This window comes from Aethalodelphis obliquidens, unplaced genomic scaffold (genome assembly GCF_003676395.1).
Source record: "Aethalodelphis obliquidens isolate GAN/ISIS:26980383/991018 unplaced genomic scaffold, ASM367639v1 scaffold24, whole genome shotgun sequence".
Classification (NCBI taxonomy): domain Eukaryota; kingdom Metazoa; phylum Chordata; class Mammalia; order Artiodactyla; family Delphinidae; genus Aethalodelphis; species Aethalodelphis obliquidens.
This window is the reverse complement of record NW_020837968.1, coordinates 16249855-16271302: the sequence shown is the minus strand read 5'-3', so window position 1 is coordinate 16271302 and position 21448 is coordinate 16249855. Positions and strand designations below refer to the sequence as shown.

At 36.6% G+C, this 21448-nt stretch overlaps 1 protein-coding gene across 4 annotated transcripts; it reads right to left on the bottom strand.

Moving 5' to 3' along the window:
• Positions 1–832: 832 nt before the first annotated feature.
• On the bottom strand, positions 833–21448 carry BROX (BRO1 domain and CAAX motif containing). 4 transcript variants are annotated; one of them, XM_027122249.1, is made up of 14 exons: positions 21110–21438; positions 20430–20492; positions 18060–18176; positions 15150–15256; positions 14715–14811; positions 11760–11855; positions 10712–10784; positions 9607–9712; positions 8805–8894; positions 6992–7077; positions 6076–6157; positions 5623–5773; positions 4254–4413; positions 2677–3260 (listed from the first exon to the last, which is right to left on the bottom strand). In XM_027122249.1, exons 3-14 carry the CDS (start codon positions 18158–18160, stop codon positions 3174–3176), a joined length of 1236 nt encoding a protein of 411 aa, XP_026978050.1. In that variant the 5' UTR covers positions 18161–18176; positions 20430–20492; positions 21110–21438; the 3' UTR covers positions 2677–3173. The 4 variants fall into 4 exon arrangements, with proteins under 4 accessions (XP_026978048.1, XP_026978050.1, XP_026978051.1 ...); XM_027122247.1 differs by lacking the exon at positions 20430–20492 and having other exon boundaries at positions 833–3260; positions 18060–18179; XM_027122250.1 differs by lacking the exon at positions 20430–20492 and having other exon boundaries at positions 21110–21448.

Here is a 21448-nt window from a genome sequence, read left to right as displayed (position 1 = left end):
CTGTCCTATTGGGGTGTTTCTCAACTTTTCCTACATCATAGCAGATGATCTAGGAAATTCATTGTTTGACATTCTGGAGGTGACCAGCCTGGGAGCTCCAGCCACCTTAGGCCCTGCCCAGTCAGCCCCAGAAGGCTGAGATCAATAGCTTGAGGCAAACGACCAGAGAAGCTCTGGACAATATCAAGCCTCTGGGTGATCTAACATTTTCTCTGGGGAGCACTCTTAGAGGGAGCTATGAGCTTACACCCACCTCAAGCACATCACAGTCATCAGATACGCTGAATCGCATAAGTGATAGCTCTGGCCTTTTGGGTAAATACAATCCAACACCGCTTTCTGTTCTATAATTCAGAGTAGGCGCCCCCTCCAGATTAACTATTTTAATCCCTTTAGTTTACTACAAAAACATTTTTTAAAACAAGAATGTAAATTCGAAGCAAATTGCTCAAATATCAGATTAAAGTCTTTAGATACAAAAGTATAGTAAACCAAATGACACAAGTTTATTTTTACGCACATATCGAGACAAAAAATGCCTCATTTTCTAAAGCATGATTACTCTAGAAGGAAATATTTCTGAATATGATTTTATCTGAGTATATTTACATAGTACTGAAAATGCTACCTCAAAGTTTCCAAAGTAAAAAGTTTTCTGCAGAGTACTGTACAGCAATAATAAGGTCTCTAGCTTAGCTCACCACCGTATACAAGACTGCAGCATGCTGGATAATACTGTGAATAAAAATATATGCAGGCTGACTGAAACCCTACTTCAAGATTAAAAGGTGGTAAGTACCAATAAGCATAAGTAGAAACCAAATAGGTCAAGGAACGTTGAGTGTTTAATGAATTCATGTAGCATAAAACAACTGATGCAAATGCTTCTGTCATTTTAAAATACAACTGTGAAGAAATATGATTTTACATTGTATTAACCTTGTTACTGGCTTAATAAACATAAAAATATTTATTGAAAAACAAAAATTCCAATGAAATTGGAAGTAGAATCACTTTTATTTTCATAAATAGATAATTCAGTATATTAACAACACTTTTAGCAGGATATGTTAGTTGTCATTATCTGGTTTAAACTAAGTATGCAATAGTTAACACAAATAGTTATTACATCTATGACATTCATGCAACTTCTTTACATTTATTCACTTCCCCAAATTTCGAAGACGATTTCAAAGAATATTATATATAATGGGATAGTCAGTCAAAGTGTCACCTTTGCTGAGTCAACAGAATATTTACTATCTGCTTATCTTAAAGTTGCCAATTATTGATTAAATGTAATACCAGTATTTACTGCACTTTACAGAAGCACTGAGCATATTACATGTTTTCATTCCATATATGGAAGTATGACCCATAAAAATGTCAATATGTGAAACTGACACATATTGTGTCAATAAATTTAGCCTAGTTACTAAATTTTCAAATGTGAAAATTTAGTAACTAATAAGCACTTGTTTCTAAAATAAATAGATCTTACAGGCCAAGAGTAATAAGCTCACATCAAGTACGGTTTGAAGTTTTGTCAGTAAAAGGCATAGAGCACAAAAATACAGGGAAATTAAAGTGTTTTTTCTATAAACGACAAAATAAATGTCTGTTCAGTTATTACTCCACTGATTCTGAAAACTGCAGCTTCAAATATTAAATGTCATACAGCAAGGAGTAATTAGCATTTCCATATATAAAAAAAAAACCTCACTGATTCTACGTAGCTTTTTTTCCCATGAGTATAAACTATGATTTAAGTAATCATTTATTTTGGCACAATATTCAGATAGGTATAATCTATTTTTCACAATGAAATGTTTATTCCTATCTCAATACTTTATGCAGGTTTTACTTATTTGTCACAGAGTTGCTGTGTGGATTCAAAGGTTTATCTATGCAAGCGCTCAGCACAGTGCCTGGCACAAAGTAAGCTCTCAACATACCCTACTATTACTACTTCTATTATTTGAACCAATCTGTCATTTATAAGAGAAAAATTAGGTGATGCCCCAGGAGAATAATCAAAAGAAGATAAACCTACATGTGTGATTTTTTTTTATTAAAGTATTATGTATCCACTATTTCCCAGGTTTGTGTATATACTAAACTATTTCAAATATTACAAGGTATTTTTAAGATATACTGTACCTGTTTGCTCTCTAAGTTTCTGCTATGGCCTTTGGCCTAAAGCAATACAATTCTGACAGGATAAGTGTATTAGAAAACTATATAAAAACCATGTACACTGAAATCAGGTTAACAAAGGCATTTTACTCTAACTTCTGTAACAAAGTAGTAGAGATTTACCAGTGTAATTCAGGACAACCGATCTTGTTTAGGCTTAAAGTTCTTTCTTTTCATCATGCATTATTTGACTCCTGCAAAAACATTTTCACTGTCTTCTCACACAAATACTAAGAGCTGTTACCAAGTTCTGTCCCCTAAGTAAAAAATCCATTAGAAAAAAGTACTTTAAAAAATATTGTAGGTTTGCTTACTGAGACTGAAATGAAGTACAGGGCTATCAGCATAAGAGTAAGCTCTTAAATGGTCTCAACATACCTATAAACACTGATTTCTAAGTAAATTATAGATTCTAACATGTATAAGGGATTTGGTATGAAGATTTTTTGATCTTTAACTAAAAGTGATTTTTTTTTCCCCCCAACCAGAAAAGGTAACTGACACAGAAGATAACAAGTCTGTGCTACAACTGACATATCGGAGAGGGGTAAAAAACCTTGTCTGTTAAAAACTGACTCCTGTCATTCTTCTGGTATCAAATAAGAGGAAGGAAAATAAACTTTTTTTTGTGAAGATAGAAAAACACACCTGAAACCACATGATTCTGGCCTGTAGTGTATTAACCTGAAACTTACTACTACCCAGAGTTCAGGAAGAAAAACCCAACCCCCAAATATGCCCTTTAGAAGCACAATAAAAATTTTTCACAGGTTGTCCTGATTAAAAAGGAGTTCGGAAACAAAGCATGAAACACTTCCACTGTGTTAAAAATCAAGAACAAATAAACTGAAGGCAGATTCCCTCTGAATGTACTAAATTAATCTATAGGCTTCAGAGAAATCATTTCAAGAAAGATGAAGTTCCATGGTTTATCTTATCTGGAAGAAAATTCAAAGTGCACACTGTATCAATATATTTTAGGAGATGTAGCACCCAGTGTCCTTCTGAGGTTTGATATCTGGTTCTTTCATAGGTTTCACCCCTTCTTCTGGTTTGGGTTTAGCCTATGGAGAAAGAAAAATACAGTGTAAGTATATAAACTAAGATCTGGAAAACAAACACTAGATCTATTCCACTTCAGACTAATATAAAGATGATATACTAAAATACACAGCACGGAGACTAACAAAGCTGTGCCAGAAGCTACATACAAACCAATTCAATTAAAGACATAACAGGAAAGCAACACTTCAGTGAAGATGCAAACCTGATGGGTAGGCAAAAATCAAGCTAATGGTACTCTTACTCTTTCTGAGGAGGGAGAAACTGAGCCATCAACCTGTGCACATGGAACCCTCAAGTTTGAAGATTACTTGTGACAGTAACAGGCTACCTCTTAGGACATTATTTAAGAGGCTGAACAGGATGCAAAAACTGTTATTTTAAGGAATAATGGTTTTAGTATGGGTAGGAAATTATATTAAAAAAAAAATTTCAAGGAAGCAGCTATGGCTACAAAATAATTCCCATTCCTTTTTACACAGACCCCCTCTCTTTCGGTAGCCAAACCTCAAAATTTCCACTTAATCTACCATTTGGTTTAGTACACTAAGATGTACTTAGATATAAATGAATAAAGCAGTCTAATTTTACCCCTGGATGATGTCACAGAATGTTGAAATTAGGTCAAATCTTCAAATACCATGCACTATGCTGAATCAAAAACAGCATTGCTATAGCAATATAAACATGGATGAGCCATCCTTTTTAGAGCTGTCCTCCCACACTCTTCTTAAAGGAGGCTCTGACAAATTGTAAAAAGGCAAGATAATGTGTTGCAAACAACATCACTCAACTATGTAAAAAATCAGAAGACAATTAGCGCCTAGAGGTTTACCTCTGAAAGAGTTCAGATTTTACACCAAGCACTGTAATTAGCTAATTTAACATTTAGACAAATACATGTATCTATTTAAATAGAGGACAATATCAAACTGTGAAGTCTGAATTCTCTTTTGAAATTTTTGTGAATGAATGGAAAAAACCCAATCCCGTACACTGTCATCCTTGGGTCTTTGGGTGAGATCAAAAGCAGCCAATGTTTCTGGTGTCCAGTGCACACTTGTAGGAGGAAATTCGAAAGGTACAGGTTCTACGAGACCATAAACTGCTTTGAGTTCCAGCTGTGGGGCTTCTGTTGGAACTTTTTGAAAGTAACTGCAAAAAGCAATGGAAACAGCAATTCATTCAGTTATTTGTTAACTATTTGAGTGTCTATTTATGTCCAAGACCTTGTGCAAGGAAATGACAATTTAATGATGAATTACATAGAGAACAATTTCCTGTCTCACGTAGTTTACAGATGAGTAGGTGACAAAGTCAAGAAACCCTGTCAACAACTGTGCAATGTAACTGAAGCTATGAGGGATGTGGAGTGCTGTGAGAACACAAAAGAGGGGCAATTAAAAGAGGGGCAGATTTGGGGGGTCAGGGATGCTTTCCAAAGGAAGTGATAAAAGTTAAACTGGGCACGTTCAAGGATGTGAAAGCACAGCATGACCAGATGCAGAATATAAAGGGAAGAATGCAAGACAAAAAGCAGGGACAAAATTAATTCTACAACCTCCATAGGTACTGATCTACAGTTTGAACAACACTGATTTAATAATGGAAAACTGCTTGACAGGCCTAAACAGAACTGACAGAAAATTAATTTCGCTGCTTTATACGTGGCTGAAAAGAGAATGAGATGAGTATGCCAAGAGAAGGTATGTATATATAACACACAGAGAAGGAATGGCAGGGTAACAAAGGTAAGAGAAAGTTAGGACAGTAGAAGTGGGCTATATATTAATAATTCATGTTTGAATTTTTAAACCTGCTTTTATATGTTATCATCAAAAGCAGAATAAAAATTAGGTCTAACACAAGTGAATTCTATCACCAATTTAAATAGAAAATTAATGCTCAACTTCAATGCAACTTGATATAAAATGTATGGGAATAGAGACTAACAAACTGTGATATTATTAAAACGATATTATTATTTAAACATTATAAATACGTTCAAACCTCAGTATCTTCGGGGGATTGGTTCTGGGACCCCGGCAGATACCAAAATCCAGAGATGCTTAAGTCCCTTACGTAAAGTGAAGTAGTATTTGCATATAACCTACGCACATCCTCCCGTAAACTTTAAATCATCTCTAGGTTACTTATAATACCTAATAGAATGTAAATGCTATGTAAATAGCTGCTAGCCTGCAGCAAATTGAAGTTTTGCTTTTAAGGACTTTCTAGAATCCCCCCTCCCTGCCCCCCCATATACTTTCAATCTGCGGTTGGCTGAATTCTGGATGTGGAACCTACAGAGGGCCAACTGCACATACTATACCGACTACTAAAATCATACTGAGCTGTACTCACATAAATCCATTTTCTCTCTGACATTTTTCAAGGGTGTTCTTCACAAGATTTCCAAGTTTCCTAAAGAACAAGTGTCCTGAAGGTTTGACTGTTGGTCCAGGGCCTTTGGTTTCTCCATATTCTTTGCATAATGCTTCTGCCTTTGCATAAACTGCATGTGAAAGGGATATACAGTCATTTGATTATAATTATTGATTATTTATACTAAAAAGGCTATTAATCAGAGATGCTCTTTAACTAGCATAAGAGCACTACCAACAATAGCATAAGGGGTAGGTAGGTATTTTCTACAAGTTCTAGGTTTTTGAAGCACTTTTTTCTTTCCTCCAATTACTTCACTGATTCTCATTCCCTTTCATGAACTCCGCCAACATCTCTTTTAACTGCCCATTCCCTCTATGATTAAACATTAGTTTTTAAAAGAGGAGTTAATATTCTGGCAGGAATACTTACATTTTTCTGCCTCTTGAAGAGACCTGATTGCTTCACCACATTTATCACTAGCCAACAAAGTCTGACCATGATAACAATAAGCCTGATAAAAGAAACAAATTTTTATTCATTCTCTCCTCAAATGATGCTTTCCACTATCATCGTTTTCTATATGCATCAGACAAAGAAATGCCTTTGTCCATTGTTTGAAGTATCAATGCAGTCCCTTACATCTCTTTACTTGAATAAGCTTCCCCCCATCTCTGTTGGTATATAAAGTGGATTTATGTCAAGCCTTGAGCCAAACTAGCCTTCTAAACATGGACTGAGAGCAAAAACTATTTGCTGAAACCTGTTTTTAAAATTAGGGCAGAGGGGATAAAGGAGGGAAATTAGTGTGCTAATAGAGGGAGAAGGAGGAAGGATTTGAGGTTAAAGACTAAACAGGTCTTAAGAAAAATGTTACCAGGCTGGAATAGAACATGCTTATTCTTTAAATGTCTACCATCAATGCAGGGATTGCACATGGTCTTATGCAGTGTGTTTGAAAGCAGATTATAAGGTATAAGAAATCTTATTTATGATTCTTCACCAACCCAGGTGATACACTGTATGGCTAAGTCTTTAGATTAGCATCAGTAAATATCTTTCTCAGTGAACAGGATGAAACGAGAGAATTCTCATGAAGTTTGCAGAAAGTTCCAGCTTAAAAGTGGGTTTGATTCAAACAGTAATTCCATTGCTATAACCCAGCTCTACATCATCTCCTTCCACTCGCTTTACTCCACAATGGCTGCACTGACTATCAGGGAGCATTTACTGAGAGCTGTCCATTATCTGTAAAATGCTAACGAAGAGTCAGGCGAGATGACAGAACTGGTGCTCGAGGGGCTGGAGAGACAGTAATTTACATTGTTTCTGGGCTAAAAATACTTACATAAGCTGTGTAGAAACACATTTTCAAGTGAAGATATTTTCTCCATTTAGCAGAGTATGCAGGCTCCAAACTGGATAAAGCATGATCTAAAGTTACATTTTAAAAAGCAAAATATAATTTCACCCTGATTCACTAGGAGACTTATAGCTTATGTGTTCAGATGCTAAAAGACCATTCAAGTCTAAAACTCAAGCATTTACACTTTAAAAACCTTGCTTTGGGCTTCCCTGGTGGCGCAGTGGTTGGGAGTCTGCCTGCTGATGCAGGGGACACGGGTTCGTGCCCCGGTGCGGGAAGATTCCACATGCAGCGGAGCGGCTGGGCCTGTGAGCCATGGCCGCTGAACCTGCGCGTCCGGAGCCTGTGCTCCGCAGCAGGAGAGGCCACAACAGTGAGAGGCCCACGTACCACAAAAAAACCCACAAAAAAACCCCTTGCTTTATTTAAAGTGATTTATTTTATTTACTTATTTATTTAGATTTGATGGTTAATGCAATTTAAGTTTGAGATAATGATAAAAATAGCAATGACTAAGAACTTCAAAGTAAATATAAATACTATTATAGTATCTCTTTCCAACCTTTTTCATAATACAGCAATGCCAAGAATAGTCTAGTCACCCAAGTCAGAAGCAAAGATACTCTCCTAATCCTCATTCACCACCCCATCCCTGCATCTTGTATAAAACACACATGCTCATATATCCTGCCAAACACCGTTCGAATGTATTTCTTCCTCTCCATTTCCTACTCTGCTATCTTTGTCAAAACCTTCACCATTTCTTCCATAGTACTTAGGAAGAAATGATTATAATCTAAGTAGAGTCAGCCTACTACTCCTTCACTAGTAAGCCCATTTCTCATCTTGCAACGATAGGGACCTTTCTTAAATTCAAGTCCAGTCAAGTCAGATTGACTTTACTATACCTTTTAAGGGGTCCCAAATACCTACCGAATGAAGGCCAAACTTCTCAGACAGGCTTACAGACCAATTCATAGTCTCACATATGCACACTTTCGTAACCTTTGCTCCTAGCTCTCATCCTGTTTCAGCTAAAACATGTCTCAGTTCCAGAATGTCCTAAGTTCTTTCTAATCTTTGTACATACTACAGAATGTTCTATTCCCATACGCTAAAGCATCCCAGCAAACCTAGAATTTCTATTTCTATTTCAAAATAAGGCTAAACCACCACCTTCCTCTAGAAAGCCTTCTCTAGCATGCCCAGATCCTTTAGGTTTTTATTTCACCCCTGTAACCACACCTCATTTCATGCTATAATAATGTGGTTACATGTTTGTCTCCTTCCCTAGACTGTGAATCTCTATACCCAGCAACTAAAAGAGTAACCATCTGATAAATAGAAACATATGCATGTTTCCTAAATAACTGACTGAAAAGAATAATACGTTAAGGAGAAGATCTGAGTGCTAGTCTCAGCCTCCCACCTACTAGCAGTTAAATTACAGATTAGTTATGTTAATTCTCTGGATTTCAGTTTCTTGTCTAAATAAGGATAGTAACTACAAGGTTGTTATAAAGACCAAAAACATTTCAAAAAAAACCAGCTGTTTAATTATTAGATGTAACTGGTTAAAAAGGATAGCATCATCCTTTTCACTAGAAGTTATGGAGCGTATTAACCGTGAACAGCTCTAATTCTTTATTTTCTTTTAAACAAGATTAATAAAATAGTGCAGCTATTACTACAGCTTTGCAAAAGATGAAACAATCTGAGAGTCCTTTTGCTTTGCTTGTTCCCTACTAAGCCAAGAGCTTAATGTAAAAATCTAAAGACTAAAAATAGAACTTACCAGCTTTTTGATAGAAATTGGCTGTTTCATATGCCAGGGCAGCAATTAGTACAGGAGCATGTTTCAGTTCAATTGCTCGAGCAATTGTTACTATAACCAAAACACAATGAAGTGAATGTATGATTAAGTTCACTTGCATTTACCTTAAGTTCAATTATAATAGCAAAAGACAGTCTGATATCTATTCGGGACTTTAATACAGTTTGTTAAAAGTTTTAACATGAAAAGTAAGCTACAGAAAATGCAAACATAAACAAGCAGAAAACACTGAGCTTGTTGGTTTTGATACCACTTCCTTAAATAAATCACTAGCCAATTACTAATCACAGAAAACCCCTACTACAAAATCGCATGATGTAAGAGGAAACAAATACTTTCAGGGCACTGGAGTTTGAAATAAAGAAAAACAAAAGCCAACAAAGTTTCTTTATTGTTTTCACATAAGTCTTCATTTATTTCCTGCCACTGAAAGGCAAAGATTTCAAGGTAAGCCAAACAGTGGAAGCAGAAAAGAAATGAGCAAGGTAGAGTGGGGGGAAAGATGAGTTATAGACTTAATTATGCTGCCAGAAATGGCATGAAATCAAAATCCTCTTAAAAAGAATCATTAAACTGTAAGGCCTTTTCCAGCTAATGAAAAATGAAGGCGAATGCTAAAGGTAAAAATCAATTTTTTAAATTCCTCACTATAAATTTCTCAAATCCTGAAACTCCAGCAATTCCAGCTAATTCTGATTTTAAAAAAAAGAACTAAATGCCAATATAGACTTTCTTAAAAAAAATCTTACAATATTTAAGATACCTTCTTGAGCTTCAGCTTGACATTGGATAATGTAAGCTTCTATGAGTCGTGCCTCTAAATCCTTCCCCTTTTCTGCGGGTGTAATTAATTTTGGGATGTGACTTTCCTGAGAGAGAAAGAAAAAAACAACAACAAAGAAGCCAAATTTTATTTTAACTCAGCTGTTAGAAAGAAAACTGAAGTTATGAGATATTCAATTTGGGGTTTTTCAGAAATTTAGGGTACAAACAAAGTGTAAAATGGAGCAATGTTAAGCTTACAGAGAATAAAAGTTCCTGTACACTAAAACTTTTAAAGCTTCTTATAAATTTTTGTAAAAATAAGAAATTCAAGAGCAAAATTTGGGTCATAATAAATTGCTTAGATATGCAAGTCATATTCTCAACTTAGAAAATTTTTAACTGAAACGGAAACCAAATTTCCCTTTTGCATGACAGCCGAAACTGTTCATTCACATTAATAATAGCAGATATAAAGAAGACTACAGTTCTGTAGCTCACTCAGGATCACAGCTTTTTCATCACTGTAAAACTATCTTATCATGAGAAAATGCAACACTGGCCTCCAAGAGCCTTCAGTAAATAGTAGTTTAATTAGAATGGGGTGGGGGTAATTCTGGTTGGAAAATACGTTAGTCTTTCCCCTAATTCTCATCACATCTCCAAGCAATTTAATGTAGTTAGTGTGTACTGATTGCCCCGCTGGCATTTTCAATGAAATACAGAGAATATACTCAGAAAATCTGGTTTTGCAGAATCATGGTGGCTCCTGGCAACTGCTGCATACAGCAAGGGAAATGCTCAGAACTATCAATTTTTGTGCTTTGTTTTCTCTCATCTTTTCAGAAGAGACTGAAAAATAAGCAGTGAAGTACCACTTGCATCGTCTAATTGTAAAATTCACTGATGATTTTCTGAAGTGGAAACACTTAATATTCTGTAATTGGCTGCACTCATCAACAAGGTACTTAACATAAGGAAAACAGAACACATACTAGTTCTTTCTACATGATGAAATAATTCCTTCACCCCAACCCGCAAAGAATTAAATAAAAATTATTCAAGAATTAAAGCATTAAGAATATATTTTATTATTATTATTTTACCTTTAAATGTTTAAAAATCCCAGCTGCAATTTTTAAGCTTCGATGGACTTCTTTTGCTTCATCCTCTGTTATGCTGAAAGATAGTGGTTACATTAGTTACAGGATGAATCCCGTTTCTGGTATTAAAACTAACAACTAATACATTCTCATAAATCCACAGAAGTTAGTCATTTGTGTTTTTCACTACGTTTTCTTCTTTTTGACACTTAAGAAACTAACAAATGCACATGAAAAATATCCAAAGAGAAGATACTGCAAGTGAAAAAGAGAGCTCCTGTTTAGGGGTCTGGACAAAGCCTTCTTGTTTTTCCTTCCAGATAACCTTCTCTGCATAAACAAGCATAAAAATCAATATACATTTAATGCATGCACATACTTAAAAAACACATACATACACAATATTCACCACTCTGCTCTTGTTTTAATCACCTAAATTACTTCAGAGACAATTTTATATCAGCACATAGAATTCAACTCCATTCTTAAATGGCTGCATATTATTCCCATGTTCAGGCGCATCACAGTTGGTAGTTGCCAGTTTCATATTGCTAATATCCAATTGTACTATTATAAAAACTGTATCTCATTTTATTTCACAGTTCCTTAATCCTTCAAAACATCTTTCACAAACTTATAAGGCTTTGTATTTTTCTGTGAATTGCCTGTTTGTTTTCGATTTGTTGATCTTTTCCCTGTTGATTTGTAACAGCATTATAAAAACAATTTGTCACATGCACTGCAATTTTTTTGACCAATCTGTCATTTGTTTTCTAACTTTGTTTATGGTACTTTATGTGGTCAAATAGTCAACCCTTTTCTTGGTTTGGGGTTTTATTCAGAAAGACCACCCCCATGACAAGATTATTAAAAATTTTTTCCCTTTTAACAGTGGGCTCCATAATTCTGATACTTAAAATATTAACTTTATGAGGCAACCTTACATTTATTAGAAGTGATACTTTTTATCAGTAGCCTAGACTTTTTAATAATGAAGCTCCATATGTTTGAAAAATAATAATATGCACATAACCCTTCCCTTTTAACTTACTTTTCTTTGCCAGCCAGTCTTGAAGCATATTTGGTATACCATAAAGCTACATTAAATCCCATGGATATTAATTCAAAAACAGCATCCTGCTGGGCACTAGAATTATAAACATGATCGTTAAGTACTGTCAATGACTGAGACATCTCTATATGAAGCCTGCTACACATCTTACACAAAATCATAAAGAGCTAAATGCTAACTGAAAAAATGAAGAGTTCTTGTGTTTAATATAGGTTGGGAGGTAAGACACAAACACACACACACACAATTAACACTGAATGACTAAACATAATGGTCCACGATGTACTTCATAATAGTAAACATGAGAATAGTAGTTCCCAAAGGTTACTGTACGTTGAATAGTTTTAAAAATACAGATTACTGGAACTTACCCCACAAAGAAAGTCTGGGAAATGCCCAGAATCTGCATTTTTAACAAGTATCCAGTTGATGCTGGAGCAGGTGCTTCTTACACCACATTTTAAGAAAATGGATTTCAGAGGAGAGATCATTTCAGGCTAGAAAGGTTAAAGAAGGCTTAATGGTATAAACAGAGTTTGAATTGTGCCTTGAAAGATGGCTAGAAGGGAAGCAGAAGGACATCCCAGATGAGGGAATGATGCTGTTAACGCACAAGAAAGGATAAAGATTTTTCTGGTGGCAGTAACCCAACTAGCTTGATTGAAGTTGCCAGTTCATAGAGGGAAATCGAGGAGCAGGAGAGCAAAAAGAAAGCTGATGTGAAACTGTAGAAGATTCTGAATGCCAAGCCAATTGGTATACTACAAAGAAAAAGGTCTCAAAAATAAGTGTATTTTATATCTTATTTGTTTCCTTCAGATTCTATAACTAAACATGACACAAAGATGGCAAAAAGCTCACAAAGCAAATAATATTTTTATTCACTGTTGTTCTGATGAGACCCTGAAAATTCTTTATACACATTATCTCACTTATCTCAAATGATGAAGTAAAAAACCTGAAGTAATACCCTTATTACACATATAATACTAATAAAGATACAGAAAAATTACCCAAAGGGAAGAAACGAGAATCATGATTCTGCTTTGTATTTTTTATTTAATTGCTGCCTCCATCTCAGAAGGAACAGAGACATGGAAACTTTTTAGATTAATAAAAAAAGATTTGTTACAAAACATGTAATTAAAAAAATACCTTATAAACTATCCTGTTTAATATACATTATAACATACAAAAATATGACAGTTATGAACAAACTTCTTAAAACAGTTTACCATGCCAAAAAAATTTAATGCATAGTTTAACGGCTTATTCTTTCCAGCACTGGGAACTTTCCAATGAATTACATCTACTAATTACATCTAGTAATTCTAGTAATGGTGATCTAAGAGGCATATCTAATTTATAAGTTTACCTTTAAATAGTAAGATAGTTTTGCTCATTTTTATGGGGTCTCATGAATAGCTCTCTCCTGTTTACCCTTCGTTTATTTCAATCTGCCTTGCTCCCAAAGACTCCATTCCTATTGTACCACATCTAGGTAGTAGTTAAGAGTGTATACAGTTGAAAAAACATCTTTCAGAAGATATACTCACAGCACACTTTTCATTGAGTAAGTAGCAATCAAGGATTAAATAACTTAAAAATCTCAGATGTAATGAATACTCAACATTATAACTTAAGGCCTTTACCACATAATTCTTCACTGTCTCATAAAACTATGCTGAGAAATGCTGTCACAAGGAATGAAAATTTAGCATGGTGGGGAAAACTGCCAAATTTATGTAATACAAAACACTTTAGAATCTGCCAAAGTTTTGTAATGTAACAATGGTAGAGGTTTGATTCTTTAAAAAAAGTTTTTAAGGAAAATATTCCTTAATTTTAGATGAAGTACAAAGGGGTACATAAAGCAAAACAGAAAATGAAGACTTACTTGGAAAACCTTGGTATCCCAGAATATTAAAATTTGGAAAGGACCCACAGTCCACAACTTCCTACCCAATTTATGAATTCTATTATATACAATATTCCCAAGGAAGGAAGGAAGGAAACTAACATTTATTGAATGTCTATTAATGCCTGGCATTATATCAGCCCCTTAATACAAAATTTCCTATTTTGTTCCTCACAAAAGCCCTATACCTGTAACCCCAACATACAGTTGAGGAAGCAGATGTTCACACAGGAGAAGCTCTGAGGCTGATCTACGTGTGTATGAGTCCAAAGTCCACACTCCTTCCACTGTAATGCCCGCCTTGGTTGTTTGCCAATCCCCATTTCCTTCCCTTCTGATTTTATAAAACGGTTAATTCTAAAGCAAATTGAGATAAAGATATATAACTATTTAAACAACCCAATGGTGTTTAAAAAAAAAAAGTAGTTAAAAATTTAGCACCATTATGATTGGTTTCCTGTTATAATTAGATCTAACTAGTTTCAAGTGAATGATGAGAAAGTTCTGAGGGCAAGTTGTTAAAAAGAGCAGAAACAGTGAAATTAGGAAGAAAAACAAATACAGTACTGTCAGTCAAAAGAGTATGGAACTGGGGTGGAACGGGGGAGAATGAAAGAAGGAGACTGACCAGAGACATCTGAACTATCAATCAGAAAAGGAAAGTAGTGGAGAAAGCAAAGTTCTGCTCTGCTTGGATGGAGGCAAAGACCAAAATCTAGGTTTGGGTTTCAAATTCCCAAACTATTCTTTGTGTGTTATTAAAAGTCAAGGCTGCTCAATCTAGTTAACGTTTATATTGATTATCTCAAAAATGATTTGGTCCAGAAGAAACAAATTCTGTTTGTACTTAATAGACTGCATTAGGAGTTTAGGTCAAAAGTTTTATATTAATTTCCTGATAAGGCAAAATGCTGATCAGACTTACATTTTACTTCTTCCACACAGAGGCTACGAGTTAATCGCTAGCTAAACAGTTACAAAAATGGCTTGAATTTAGTACTGTTGGTGTTGCTTACCTTGGAACCTGTCCCTGTAATGTATCAGTCCACTTGAAATTTTGAATATATCGTAACTTGCTTTCTTGGGTAGATTCATCCAATGAGTTAATGAAACCTATAAAAAGGTAGAGAACATTTTCAGTTTTACAGGAAATATCACGTGTCTGTTTAGAACATTTTTCGGAGAATGACTTTTTCAGATACCCGAATGAAACTCCCAGCCCCTCTATACCCTTCTCCTAAGGTAACATAATATGAAATATGCACACATTTAATTTTCAAAATGTTAGAAAGACCACATACTACCTTTACATTCTCACATTTCTGATACTCAAGCATACTGAAGAATATAACCTAGAAGACTAAACTATTCAAATCTGAAAAGTCTAAGAATCAAATATGAACTTCTACATAGTTGACTTTTAAAAACTTAAATTGATTTAAATAACTAACCTTGTAAAAGTGAAAAATATGAATCTGCTGCATTCTTCATCATTTGTGGATTACAGTTCAAATCAGTGAACAATTCAAGCAGTCGTGCTCTAGATGATCTCAAGTCACTTAAATGAGACAGAGAGAGAGAGTAATGTGAAGTAAGCTGTATTACAATGAATCTATGTAAAAGTGGCTTAAAAGTTTCAACTGTAAAAGCTTAAACACACACACACACACACACACACACACACACACACACACACACACCCCTTCCTCTAAGATATTACTAAGTATACAGGAATGAATTTAATTGGACTAACACTGGAGGTAAGTGAAATTTCCAGTAACAGTTGTTTTAAAAGTTGTACTAAAATAAACTCAGTCCAACTAAAGGAGCAAATCATGAATACAATTATAAAGATACACAGCAAGTTTTAATTTTAAAAAATCAAACTAACACAAGCTTTTAAGACAGGAGGAAAGAATTACGAATGAGTAAATTAATCTGACCAGTTCACAACAGAAGTTTTTTGAAAAATGGAAATTTAACATTTGTACATAATTTTAGTATCCCCTTACAATGTCAAAATTTGACATTATGTCAAAATGTACTTAAGTACAAAACCATATTTTAAAATTGCATTCTATAATACAACACACACACAAACATGCAAAAACACGTGACCACTAGTCATTTTAAAACTGCTCCCTCGTCTCCATTCTCCTTTGCTTCTCTGCAGCAATAAATGTTACAGACATTTATTGTTTCTTTCTCAAAATTCTTTTCTCCCTTGATTCCAATAACGCCAAATTTTCCAGATTCTCCTCTTCTCTCTAAAAGTTCCTTCTCTATTTTCTTCCATGTCCCCTTCATATTCCCACCTCCAGCAATGTTCAGTCTTTGGCTTTCTGCTCTTCTTTCTTCTGAGGTCTCATCTATGAGTATAACTACATCTAATCCTAGATCTACATTATCAGCTCTAACTTGGTCCTGTTCCAGTTACACATGTTCTTTCAGAAGGCAACTTGCTTAGCGAGGGATCCAGAAATCATATTACATGGACCATGACTAAAGACAATTGGGTGTAAATGACTAAAGACTAAATTTAAATTGTAAGCACCAAGACAGTAGGAACTGTATACCCAGAACTTAGTGTCTGGGATAAAGCATATACTCAAATTTCTGTATCGAGTGAAGTAATACTAACATTTCAAATATTTTAAGATTAAAAGGACTGTAAGTAGCACTGATGTTTACAAAGGAGTACAAACTTAAACCTGAATGGTCTAGATGGAATGTTTATTGGTACCAGCTCTAAGGAGGCTGATTCCAAGAAAGTATATAGTAACAACTATATACAGCTGACCCAAAATGGGATGGGCTGCCTTATGAATCTGTCATTGTTGAGTTATTTAATTAAAAGGTGGGAGGGGTAATTCTTGGACTCGGAAAAAAATCTGAATTTTTTTCCTTTTGGCCATGCCACGCAACATGCGGGATCTTAGTTCCCCAACCAGGGATTGAACCCGGGCTCCCTGCATTGGAAGCGCAGAGTCTTAACCACTGGACTGCCAGGGAAGTCCCCAGAATTTGAATCCTTAAGGCCTATTCTAGACTCGAATACTTTGCTAGCTATTTCCAAGTAGGCATTCAATCATCACCTGCAAACCAACTTGTGCAAAATTATATTCATATTAAAATGACAGAATTCGAGAAAAGTGTACCTTAGAAGTATCTAATTTAGGTTATTAATTTTACAGATGAGTAATTTTACAGATGAGTAATTAGTAAGAGACTTGCCCAATGCTACAGATAAAACAGTTAAGCTGGGACCAATGTCCAGGATTAGGGGTTGGCAAAGTACAACCTGTAACTTGTTTTTATACGGCCCATAGCTTAATTTTGCAAAAATGAACAAAGAAGAATATCCAATAGTGACTGTGTGTAGCCCACAAAGCCTAAAATATTTACTATTTAGCCCTTTACAGAAAAAGTTTGCTGACCCCTGGTCTAGATCAACTTTTTACTCCAATTACTTCTTTTCACAAAAAGTAGCAATTCTCTTGGTTTTCCTTTACTGGTACCACCAATGTCTTGATCATCTAGGTTCTGTATCTCATAGACTAAATGAATCCTTTTCAACTTTCCAGAGCAAATGAGACATCTGGCCAGTTGATGCCTCCTTCGAAATCTCTCTTGCATCTATCTCTTTTGTGCCAGTTAAACTGCTCTACTCATACTCCCTAGAACAAAGGTTTACCTAACAGAAATGACTTTCTCCTCTCCCTTCTTACTATCTTAAGTCAGGGGTCAGCAAAGGACCTGAAGATAAATATTCTAGGCCTAGTAGGTCATAAAGTCTCCCCTGGGAATACTCAATCTTACTGTAGAGAGGAAAGGCAGCCATAGACAATATGTAAATAAGGGGGGGGGCGGCGTGTTCTAATAAAAACTTATTTTTATGAAAACAATCACTGGGCCAATCTGCAGGACACAGTCTGGCAACCCCTGATCTAAGCCATACAATGCATTTAAACCCTAGCTCAAGTCCTCTCTGCTACTGAACACTCTGAAGGCTATTTCAGGTCATAGGGACCTCTCCCTGCTCAGAACTCAATTAATTTACTATCTGGCCAATGAACAATATCCATATATGACTTTGTGGAGTCTCTTGTACTGTTGTAACATATAGCTTAACTCTTTTAATTGTGACTGTTTAGCCTCTCTGGGACTCACTCACTGACCTAAACTTGAGGACCCAGTTTAAATAATCTATGACTTAACTTTTCACATGACATTTGTAAGTTTATAAGGAGTCTAAGGTTAGGGACAGTGTGTTACATACTTCTGCACTGTGCATGACCCTAAAAAAGTACCTCATATCCATGGGGGGCTCAATCAATACTTGTGAAGACTGACAAACTTACCTGCAAATTTTTGAAGCAGCAGGGCCAGTGACTACGCCATAATAGTTAAAAGGGACAGGAGCTGTGGCTTTTAATGGGTTCCTATGAAACCAATGTGTCATTCTCTCCAGGTGTTTCCTACTGACAAAAAACAAATGTATAAAAATTAAACGTAAAACAATAAGCAGTGTAAATCATATTAAAATATTTTTTAAAGTAAAAGTTGAAAATTACTACAGGATATATACATTCTAATATAAAACATATATAAAACAGACATATACATAAAATGCTTCACTGCCATACATCAATCTCGTTTTAACTGTTTATAGCAGCCTATGCTTAGATCAGGCCTATTAAAAAAACAGCATTTGTAAATGTGCTCACAGTAACTGCAATGCTGAAGATACTGGAGCAGTAATGTTTAAACTTTAATGTGTATAAAAATCACGTCGGGGCAGGAGGTGGGGGCTTCTTGTTAAAATGCAAGTTCTAATTCAACAGTCTGGGGTAGGATCTGAGACGCTGATGCTGCTGGTCCCCAAACTACACTTTTGAGGAGCGGAGTACTTGACTTTGGTTGGAAAGCTGCAAATGAGAAGGGCACAGGAGCAGAGGAACGTGATTCCGAAAGAGGTTTAAATGGTGACCCTTATTTAGACTGCTAAGATTACTTGACAGAAATAGGTTTTAAATTAACTGTATCTCCCACATGATATTGCTGATGCCAACTGATTGGCTGTAGCATGTGTTCTATAATAAATATACTTTCCACAGAATAGCTAATAAGAATCAATATTTTCATGATAAAAAACCCCACATGATACTTGATCAATAAAATCTATCCTTAAAATGGTAAAAAAAATGGCTGAATTATGAACATATTTAGCATGTGTAACTGAAGAAACCTCAGGTAGAGTTGCAGTTGGGACAGGCCTGTAGGGGGGGCTCTCAGGTCCCGCTAGGAGACCTCAGTTAACAGGAGAGAAGTAAACCTACATCTCTGACAGGAAGGTACCTCTAGGTTACTATCAGAAGGAAGAAGAAAACTTCTCTCCACCCATGGCAGCTCAGCGAGTCAGACTGTAGCAGGCCAACCAATGAGAAGCCTCCATACTCTGGACTCCCAGGTTCCTCCAATGGACTCTCTGGTTATTACAGCCCCTACCCAACTCTCTTTTCCCTATAAAAGCATGCTCCCCTTGCTTGTTCTCTGTATTTGCTTATGGTCACCCATCTTTGCATATCGCTGATTGTGATTTCTCTTCTAGTCCCTAATAAACTCGGTTTAGTTGGTTAAAAAAAATAATAATAACATCTATCCTTAGAACATACTTGTGGTTGACAAGGGGGAGGGCAGGTAGGGGAGGGAAGGACTGGGAGTTTGGGATTAGCAGATGCAAACTAGTATATACAGGATGGATAAACAACAGAATCCTACTGTATAGCACTGGGAACTATATTCAATATCCTGTGACAAACCATAATGAAAAAGAATATGAAAAAGAATGTATATATGCATAACTGAGTCACTTTACTGTACAGGAGAAATTAAACACTGTAAATCAACTATACTTCAATAAATTAAAAAGAAAATAATGTCTATCCTTAAAACCCAAAACATTTAAAAAACTACCTAAGTGAAATGCCAACTTAAAAAAATTAAGTTCCACACCTTTCAGGTTAAAAAAGAAAAGAAAAAAGGAGTGTGTCACTTGCTTAAAAGTCCTTGGGAAGATACCGAAGATAATACAGGAAGGTGTAGTTGAAGACTTAAATATAGCAATTAGATTTCGGGAAGTGGAAGACAAAATCGGTAAGATTTAATTAATTTGAAAGCATTATATACAATGTTGTCCATGGATTTTTCTTATCGGGGAAAAGAACGTGGGCTGCACAGTGTAAAAAATATCTACTTTATGCACCTCCCTTACCATATTTACTTATGGCAAAACCGGCTTTGGAGAGCACCAGCTATTTAAGGATGAGGAAACGCACTGTGTATTCAATGAAAGATTGAGCAAGTTCATTTGAGTAACTCAAAACATTTAACAAGTCCTTCAAAAATATATAACCTTCTAAATATCATCCACGTAAATCTCCTTTATAACCTAAGTAAACTAATACTGCATCTCTGTGCATATAAACCAAGCCTCCCAGAGCTAATGGCACACAATACACTTGACCGTGACAAATTTTCCACAAATACTCTTTTAAGGCGGCCTCCCACGTCCTGGATGAAAATGTCTTAAGTTCTGCATATCTTTACTTCAGGACCGAAGACGGTAAGTACCGTGTTCTCTACCCCTTCCTACCCAATCTGTCCGGTCAGAGACCCGCACTCCAGTTTCCAAGCATTCGAAGGGCGGGGTAAAAGGACGACACACCCACCTGCAGGTGCAAGGAAGGGTGCCGTTGACGCCACCAGCACAACAGTCGGATCGAGGCTGCCACCTAAGCCGAGGCCACAGGAAGAGTCCGATTACCGACAACGGTTCCCCACTCCGGAGACCCTGGGTCCCGCGACGAACCTACCGCCCCCGAGCTCCCAACGTCCACTTCCTGTTTACCACCCAGCCTCTTCCTCCCGGGCCCCGTCCGGTTTAACGCCGTTAAGACCTTGCGCAGGCGCACACCTTAGCGTGCCCCTCCTGAACAGGCATTTTCGTGGAAAGCCGATACTATCTACCCGGGAGAGGCAGGCAGAAGGTGCCTAAACAAACTCCTATGTAGCCATAAGACCCTCCCCCCGCCCCCAACCGCTAGTGGAGACGCGGGCAAGGCGATTCAGTGAATATAGCTGTTAATACCATTGATTCGTGGGGCTAATGTGAATTTCTTTCTCTCGTTTGTTCCAAGGCACTTTTTACACAGGTTCCATAGACTCCCGGATAGTGGTCCCCCCAAATCTCCTTCTAGTGCCTTGAAACACGTGAAGGAGACTTTTGAGGACCACTATCCGGGAGTCTATGGAACCTGTGTAAAAACCTTGACCCTATTGCTTGGGACTCCGGGGAGACAACAGGGGTAGGGATAGTACTGGGAAACGCCCATCCTCATGACATACTTACCGGATTTCTCGATGTCTGTACAGCACCCCTCCAGAGGGAAGAAAGGCAGTGTCCGAGTCCGCAAACGAGAAAGGGAGGGAGTCGCAGAGCCCGGATTACCGAACTTGAGCGACGGAAACCAGGCCTGCGGGAGCCGATCACGTGGTCAGGGCGGCCATGACAGCTACCGAGGCGGCAGTGCGCGCCGCTCTTGGGTTGACGCTGCCGCGTTGTCGCAGTCCCCTTAAAACACTCCGTTCCTCAGCCTTTTCTTAGATATTCCTCCACAGTCTTCCCTCTTGAGCTACGGTCTCCTCCAGAGACAAAAAGCAGAGATGGCCGGGCCTCCCACCCCGAGGA